The sequence below is a fragment of the Myotis brandtii genome, unplaced genomic scaffold (assembly GCF_000412655.1).
Source record: "Myotis brandtii unplaced genomic scaffold, ASM41265v1 scaffold244, whole genome shotgun sequence".
Lineage (NCBI taxonomy): Eukaryota > Metazoa > Chordata > Mammalia > Chiroptera > Vespertilionidae > Myotis > Myotis brandtii.
The window spans coordinates 4,382,067-4,391,049 of record NW_005359225.1 but is presented as its reverse complement, the minus strand read 5'-3'; the positions used below and the strand labels follow the sequence as shown (position 1 = coordinate 4,391,049).

The following is an 8,983-nucleotide window of genomic DNA, read 5'->3' as shown; positions in this document are numbered from 1 at the left end:
ACCTCCGCAGTGAGAGCAGGTCAGCTCGCCCCCCAGAGGCCCCAGCACCTACACCACCTGCTAATATGCTGCTGGCACCCGGGGGACCTGGCTGAGGGACAGGGCTTCTCGTTCTCTGACCTCAGCATTGAGAGGTCAGGGGTGTGGAGTCAGACCCTAGTCTCAAGGGACCCACAGGCCAGGGCTGTGCCCCAGACACCAGCCAGGAGGTCTGGGTAGGGTGGAGCCTGCTTTGGGGAAGACGCAATGTCTCATCTATCACCACCTCCCCATTGTCCCACCGTCCTCTGGGGACGTCAGGGCTCTCCCCACCCAGCCACAGGAAGCTGAGCCCCTCCTGGAAACAGAAGGAGGGGACACTGAAGGAGGGGCTCCAGGGCCAGGGGGAGACTCAGCCATGCCCTTGGGGCCACAGAGGCGGAACTTAGGCTCACAGAACTCAGTTGTCACAAAGGGTCTAGTGGGTCTACAGACTGTCTGTAGAGAGGTCTTGGGGGACTTCCTGGAGGAGGTGTGGGTGCCCGAAAGGAAGAGAACACTAGGTTCCAGGACAGCCTCCTAACTAGAGACATAGATTTTCACCAGGGCTTGTGTCCATGTGAGCATGGGTGCACATTCCAGTTATGTAGTCCTGAGCCCTGGGGTGTGTCCTAAGGACTGGGTCAGCCCAAAATAGGGGTCAGCCAGGCAGCAGGCACGGTGACGGGCAAAGAAGAGGAAGGAAGAGGAGCTCAGGGCTGAATAGAGAGGTCTGTCAGGTTGGTCATAACACAGTCCTCAAACCCGAGACGCCTGATGCCAAGGGCAGTGTGCCTCCGTGACCCAGGCCCTGCCACAACCTGCTGTGCAACTTCCCCTTTGAGGACCTTCCGCTCTCTGAGCTGCCTTCCTCCTCTGAAGAATGAAAGGGTTGGGCTTGATGATCTCCTAGGGCCCTTCCAAGTCTGCCTTTTGAGAGAGGCTGACTCACAAGGACAGCCAGAGATGGAGTCTACAAGGATGGGGCAAGAGCCTGAGGGCAGCAGAGATGGCAGTGTGGAATGGGACAGCAGGAAGTGGCTGAAGGAAGAGAGGACAACCCCAGGGAGGCCCACCATGGGTTGGGCAGCTGGGGAGGGGCTCCCTGCTGGGGACCCTATCCTCAGGGCCAAGACAGGAGGTGGAAGACAATGGAGCCTTGTGGATGATAGGGAGCAGCTGTCACCACCCCATCTGCCTCCTGGCCTGTGGGAGGAGAAAGACAGAGGGTGACAGACAAGGACTGGCCCCCCTAACCTGAGTCCTGCCTCCACTCCTGCTCTCCAAGGGCTCCAAAGGGAAGGGGGAATGCCCAGGACTGGGAATCAGGAAGCTGGGTTTCAGACCCTGCTGTGCTGTGTGACCTGGGGCTGCTCCCAGCCTCTGTCACCTGATCTGCAAACCAGGCAGTGGTACTGGGCTTCTGAGGACGCCCCCCCCTCCCGGCCCAGGCGGGCTCTCTAGAGGGCTGGAACCCTCCTCTCCTGCCTGAATGCAGTGTGGGTACTGAGGCATGTGCACAACCCAAGAGGCAGCAAACCACTGGACAAATGGGCCAGACTTGTGCTCGCCACAGGGGAGTACCCATCAGTCATCCGCTCTCCAGGCATCCTGGCCCGGGACCCCCCTTCCTTAGGCCCTTCCACAGCCACCCCAGGGCACCAGCAGGCTTCTCCCTCCTCGGCCTGCACTCCAGGGGTGCCAATGCCTCACTGCCCCTCTGGCTGCTCTGGCCTCTACCCTAGTCGGAGGCCCTTGCACTTAGGGCCCTCACGGGCAGGGGTTGGTGTGTTTCCGTGTCTGTGTCCAGGAAGCGTCCATGTCCTGTTTTCCCCCTCAGGCCAGGCTGCCGGGGGGAGGGGGGCGAGCCCGGCTCTCCTTCCTCCTGTTGACATTTCTGCCCAGAGACTTTAGGGGCTGGGAGGCAAGGGCACGTCTCTCTCTCGGCCATAATCTGAAATGTTGAGGAATGGAGGCAGGGCTGAAGGAAATGACCTCTCACCCTGCAGGCTTAGGGAGTGGCAGATCTCACACGAGCACACGCACCAGTTCTGTTAGGGCCAGAGAAAGCCTGTGTGACCCAGGTCTAGGGGGTCTCATTCCCCACCTAACCCAAGCTCAGCCCCCCCCCTCCGGGGGGCAGGGGCACCTGCCACCCCAAGCTACCATCTCCATCGCTTCTTGTTCTGTTTTAATAACTGAACATCGGCATTAACAAGGCAGGTGGCTGCAGCTCTTCCCAGCAGCCCCATTTAGAATCATTGAATCATCACATCATCAAATCCTAGAATCTTGGATTCACAGAATGTCTGCATCTTCGTCTCCCGGGGCCTCAGAATCTTAAAGTCACAGAATGTCGGAACCGCACAACCTCGCCTCCGCACAGCCCTGACAGGGAGCTGAGAGTCGTGGATGGCTGGAACCCCAGAGACCGACAATGCTCGAGTCTGTCATCCATCCCTAGAGCTCATAAGCTCCCTGGAGATACTGACCCCAACTTCCTCCTGTTACAGATGAGAAAATGCAGCCCAGAAAACGGCCTAGCGCAAGATTATCAGAGTGGGAACCAAGCAGGGCCCAACTCTGAGCCTGCAATATTTTGGTTCTGGCAACTGCAAAACTTGTCGGAAAGTCACCTTCGACGCCTGCAACTCCTTTTGCTCTTCCCCTCTCCCTAACTCTGTGCCTCGGCCCCCCAAATAAAGGCAACCATAGATGGGGGGAGCTCAAGGGGCCAACTCCCTCAGGGCGGGGGACAGGGAAACACCAGCCAGAGGGCAGGCTCCTCTGAGGAGGTGCTCTGAACACAAGACCAGAAGGTCCTGGACCCCCAGGGTCCAGCCACACAAGAGGCGGCAGCTTCTAGGGGACCAGATCCAAAGTGGAGGGAGCGCAGGAGGCTTACGAGTGATATTAGAGCCATCACGCCTGCTTAGCATTTTCATAAATTTACATTTTAACTCGTTTGGGAATGTATGCGTACGTTTTTGGATTTGAATTTTATTAAGTATTGCATTTCACAGGTTGTTTTAGTTTTTGCATTCTGAACACTCTTTGCCCAGGGCAGATCCGAGTCCCCACGCGACAGGGGAGGATGCAGCAGCCCGAGCATGGGCTGGGTCTCCTGGCTCCATTTAGCCTCAAAGCTGCTGACATGGGAGGCCTTCCTGAGACCTTCTGGTCCTTAGAGGGCCCTGACGCAGGCCCAGGCATCTGCCCTCAATCCCTGTCCTTCCTCATCCAAATACCAGGGGCAGCATTCTCTCTTGCCCTTCACCTCTACAGCTGACCAACTCCCTCTTCCACCCCTGAACCCTGCCCCCCCAGCCCCCTCCCCTCTATCCTTGACATTTCCCTGTCTCAGCCTCCTCATCCCTTGTCTGTACCACACTATCCCGTATACACACAGGCAGCCCCACCTCCCCCCTCACTCCTTCAGTGCAGTCTCTCTCCACCCAGGGCCCAGGGGGCTCCCCAACGCACAGGGCTGAGCCATCCCTGCCCTGCGCTGGACTCTTCCCCCACTGCCCGGATCCTTCTGGGGCAAGTCCAAATTCCTTGACATGCCTTATAAGCCCTGCACAATCTGGTCCCTGCCGGCCTCACCAGCCTCCTCCTCTCTTGATGCTTCACCACCTCCTCACCCCCCATCCCACCTGCTCAGCCTCCCCGGTAGCCCAGGATCCTGCTTCCCAGAACTGCGGAGCCACACTTCCCTTTCTCTGTCTGCCACCAGCAAGCCTTCACATTTGCCATTCTCTCCTTCTCTCTGCCCAGAACTTTCTCCTGGCTCTCCCTTAGCTCCCAGTTTACATATGTTTCCTCCTGGAAAATCCCCAACTTGCCCCTCCCTCTCACTGGGCTGAATTAGGGGCCTGGCTCTGTCCCACCATGGCCCCCTAGTTTCTCTCCAGCAGTGCCCTCGCCACACAATCTACCAGCATCAACATGTGTCCGCGCCCCCTCTTGCATCCCATCAGCTGCCCACCATCAGCCAGGTACCTGAGTCTATCTACCTGATATGGGGCAGATGCGTGGTTACTCAGACTTGGGGTAATGTGTGGCAGAACGTTAGGGCCCACACTGTGCTCATCTCTACCTATCCTCTCTGTTGGGCACATAGTAGGTACTCACTTAATGTCCACCTATGAAGGCCTGGAAGTACACAGCATGAATCACGGACAGGCAGGGCTGGGGTGAAGAGAGAGTCCCTGGGCTGGGCCGGGGACTTCCTGGAGGAAACATCTGGGAGGATCCTCCATGTCAGCTCTACGACAGAAATGAGGACAGGCCACAGGAAGTCCCCAGCCCAGCCCTTGGGGGAGCATCAGAGCAAACCACCAGAGAGGACCAGGAGATGCAGTGGCCAGGACCCAGGCTAAGACGCTGGAGGGGCTGGCAGTGCATTCAAGGAAGGCTTCCTGGAGGAGGAGCTGCTTCTGGCTGTTTTGTGGCAGGGAAGAAAATGGAGATGAATCAGGTTGGAGAAAGACAGAGATGTGGAAGAGAAAGCTCTGTCCCTGTCTGTCCTTTATCCCTGAGAGAAGAGGGAGGTGGATGATCAGGAGTGAAGAAGGCTAAGGCGAATGGAGATGACATCAATACCAACACCATGGCCAGGGCGGGTATGGATGGCTGGGGCTGGCAGGGAGCAGGTCCCCAGCTGTGGCTGGGAAACATTTCCTGTCTCCTAGCCAGAGGGGTCATTAATAATCATTTACCCACCACAGGCATCACGGAGGCCAGCCAGGGAGCAGCATGGTGCTGGGGCCAGAGCCCAGCCTGATGGCCAGGAGAGCTCTATTCTGGGCCTGGCCCTGCCACCTTGCTGTGAAACTGGGCAAGTCACCTAACTCCTCTTGGCCTCTGGTAATGCTGGTAAAAGGAGGGTCTCAAGAGGAGGCTGCCTAAAGTCCCCTGCCCTCCGCTTGGGCCTCAGTTTCCCTAGGTGGCAATAGGGCTGCTGACCCTACAGAGGTTACAACATCTGATGACTGACATGAGCATCTGGGCTATGGCAAGCCCCGCTCAGGATGCATGGGATGGGCAGTCCGGACCCGGCATCTGAAGAGGGAGCCTCATGGAACCAGGTGCACATCAGGTTGGGGGATACACAGACGGAAGGGCCATCTGCCCAGGGCCTGGGGGCTGACAGTGTGGCTGGGCCAGGAAGACAGGGTTTCTCAGACATAGAAGGTGGGAGCCCCGTGAGGCCTACTTGGTCACTGCTATGAGTTTAGCACTTAAAACTGTGTCTGCCTGGTGCATAGCAGGTGCTTGGGAAGTGCTTTTAGACAACTGAATGAGTGAGTCTATTAAATGAGAAGGTGATGAAAGGAGCTAGGACTTTGGAAAGAGCTACCTAAAACATGACGATGATGATGATGATGATTCAAGCAAAAGACAATGCGGGGGGGCAGCAAAAAGCTTGGATGTGAAAACTTGAGAAGGATGGAGGCCCAGGATGGCCGTCCAAAGCCATACAGTATTGCTCGGGAAGGATCCGTGGCCTTCAAGATCCCTTTTTCTAGTTGGGCCAGAATCTTCCTCAGCCTCAACCACATTTCTCTGTTCACCCAACACCGTCTTCAAGGCCCAGCTCAAGTCCACTCACTTCAGAGAAACTTCTGGAATGTGAGGCTGAGGCACTGGCCCCCAGCCCCTTCCCCTGACTAACTCTGACAGTCTCTGTGCCTTCCGACCGTGGGTCCTGTCCTTCCATGCTCTCCAATACCTGTTGGCAGGCTGCCCAGTGATGCTTCTTCGCAGTTTTCTCTGGCGGGTGTGACCTGCCTCTTCCTACTAACAGGATCTCCCCCATTAGACTAGAGGGTCCCCAAAGGTCTGACCAGGCCTCCTTTTTCAGATAAGCGTCTCTGTGGGGACAGGGACTACTCCCCCCATCAGATGTAGGGTCAACAAAGGTGGAGATAGACTAAGGTCTGCCTGGTTGTCTCCCAGCCCAGGGCCCTCCCTGGGCGCCACACAGAGAAGGGAAGAGGATAGGCCAGCAGAAGGGGGCCCTTGCTGCTCAGCACCCTGGAGGTGATGGGAGCCAGGAAGGGCCCTGGGCCACCCAGGGGACGAAGACCTCCTGGTTGGCAAACTCGCCCAACTCCAAGCCTGGCCCGAGATGCTCTTGAGCCAAGGACGTGTCATCCGGGCTCCCACCCAGGCGTCATTGCCCGGCCCGGGTCCCTGCTCTCTGCGGAGCACTGTGGGGTGGTAGTAAACACAGTGACCCTGCGACACGTGCATCCTCTCCCCACCCTCCAAATCCCGGCCCAAACACGAGACAGGCTAAGAGGAAAAGAACAAAGGCTCCCGGACCACGACATCGCCCGCCGCCGGCCTGTCCAGCGCCTGCTCAGCCGGAAACCCAAGACAAAGGCCTTGGTCAAAGCGAGGAGGATGAAGGGCAAAGGGTGGACGCAGCTTGGCCTGAGGGGGCCATGAGAGAACGTCACTGGGCATCTCTGGGGACCTAATCGGGAGGAAAGCAAGGACCGGATGGCAGCCAAGCCCTCCTGCGCACATGTCACTCCACAAACATTTATGGGACACCTGCTGGATTCCGCACACCCCAAACATTGCATACCTCGTTCCTCACCCCACATACCTTATGCACACACTCTCTTACCCCCTGCAGTACATTCCACAGTCCACAACACCCCCACACACCCCTTAACTTCCTTGATACCCCTCATATACGCCTCACCACGCACATAAACAGCTCACAGGGAGAAAAGATCAGACAATCCACACGTCACACTGAAAAGTCACAGAGCTCCCACACTTCACACCACACTCACACTCAACCTCCCACCATGCACCTCACCCCCACACACACTCACCTCCCTAACCACAGACACACATCCAATTAAATTCAACACACACACCAGACATAGAGACACACCCTGCATAGATAATGTGCACACCTAATGACACACCAAAATGTCACGTTTGTGGCCACACACAGCCCCTCAGCATAGACAATCCTACCTGCACACTGCCTCCCCCCTATGCATACATGGGTGGGGGTGCATGTGCACGTAAACACACACACACACACACACACACACACACACAGCCTTGAACCCCTCAGCCCTAGATGCTGCATTCTTTCCCACCCAGAGTTGCTCCAACAGCCACCACACAGACTCATGACCCTCAGACATCAACACACAGGTTCTAATCTATTTCCCAAGCAAGCCTAGGTTGTACAGAGTGACTCTAAGCCAGTCACCTAGGCTGCAAACACACTCAGACACACGCAAACATTACATACCCTCTGCCCCCCACGCCCACCCCCTCGCTAAGACATTAATGAAACCTTTCCTCAGGCCCCTACAGTGGCCCTTCTTGGCAACACACAGCAACCAACAACATAGACAATCACACATGCAACACCCCATGCAAGCTGCTCGCTAAGACATTAATGAAACCTTTCCTCAGGCCCCTACGTGGCCCTTCTTGTCAACACACAGCAACCAACAACATAGACAATCACACATACAACGCCCCATACAAGCTGCCCCTACAACTCCTCCCACGATGACAGACATACAGCCATATACACAGAAGTTCCCTATACACATAATAGTCATATATACAGCTGCCTGCCACTCCATACCCCCATGCAGCCTCCTTCCTAGCCACACACAGCATGCCATGCCAGACCCAATCGTCACACTCACCAAACCCCCCGAGAACCCCTCCAAACAATCCCACTCACGATGACACACACAATACTACATGACACAACACACATGATCAAACACAAGGCACACCCAACATATGCAACTCAGCCTGTCCTACACAAACACACACCCCAACTCACCCAGGCCTGGATACCCCCCCACCACAGGTGACTGGCACCAGATGGCAGTCCATCCCACGCCCCCAGCTGTTCCCCCTCAAGACCAGGACAGCAGGGACGAGGGGGGTTTATAAGTTATAAACCCGGTGCCCCATCGCACCACCCCCACCCACCTTAGATCCCTGGGCACCGTCCAAGGACTACACATTCCATGTTTACTCCCTCCCACCAGTGCCCACACCATGTCATGCCTGACAACATGGGGGAGGGGGAGGTCCTGGGGGAACCAGCCCAGCACTCTGGGCCTGCCCCTCCTCACCCCAAAGCAGAGGCAGGTATAAGGGGTGACCACAGGGAAAGACCCTAGAACAAAGGGAGAGACCGAGGGAAAGTGGGGGAGGGTGGGTCACGGACAGACCAAGATAGGTGGGCACATGGGCAAAAGAGGCCAAACAAGAGAGAAGCAGAGAGAGAGGACGCCCAGAGAGACGCGGAGAAGCCAGAGGAGAAACAGACAAAAGTGGGACCATCACACTCAGAAATGAACAAGAGGAGGGGAGTCAGTCCAGAAGGGACTAAGAGACCTTCCATACAGGAGGGAGGAACAGCAGGAGCAGGGCAGGAGGAGGAAGGAGCGTGCTGGGAGGAGGCGTTGGGACCCTGGGGTGGGGTCCCAGTGAGGACTGAAGTCCAGGTGTTTGAGTGGGAACCTGGGTGGGGGCACAGGGGAGGCTGTGGAGTAGAGGCCCAGGGGCTGGGAGCGAGGCCCCAGCCCCGAGTTGGGGTCCTGGCTGAGGGCTGCGGGCTCAGGTGTGCGGGGTGTGCCTGGAGTCTGATACACACGGCGGTGGGTTAGGGGTTTGGGCTGGGTTCCTCCACTAATCTGGGGGGCAGGTGGTTCTAGACTTGAGCAGAGCCTTCGGGGTGGACTGGGGTCCCACCGTGTACCGGGAGTTCAGAGCTTGGATGGGGTCTGGATCCGAAAGGGGTTCAGAGTCTGGGGTGAGGTTTGGACTGTGAGCGGGGGCTTCGCGGGCTCCGGGGATGGGCTGCAGGCAGCACGGGAGTGGGATTCGGAACGAGGGGAGGGTCTCCACCCCGAGGAGGGCTCGGGGCCGGGGTGGACCCGGAGCCGGCGACTGAACG

General features: G+C 57.3%; 1 protein-coding gene across 1 annotated transcript in view; it reads right to left on the bottom strand.

The window, feature by feature from the left end:
- Positions 1-8,983, bottom strand: part of PDE2A (phosphodiesterase 2A, cGMP-stimulated) — a 63,720-nt gene that overhangs the window by 53,694 nt on the left and 1,043 nt on the right. Inside the window, exons 2-3 of the mRNA XM_014540373.1 lie at positions 8,779-8,886; positions 1,276-1,336 (exon numbers count right to left, since the gene is read on the bottom strand). Of these exons, the coding sequence (XP_014395859.1) occupies positions 1,276-1,336; positions 8,779-8,886 (169 nt within the window). The remainder of the gene's footprint in view (positions 1-1,275; positions 1,337-8,778; positions 8,887-8,983) is intronic.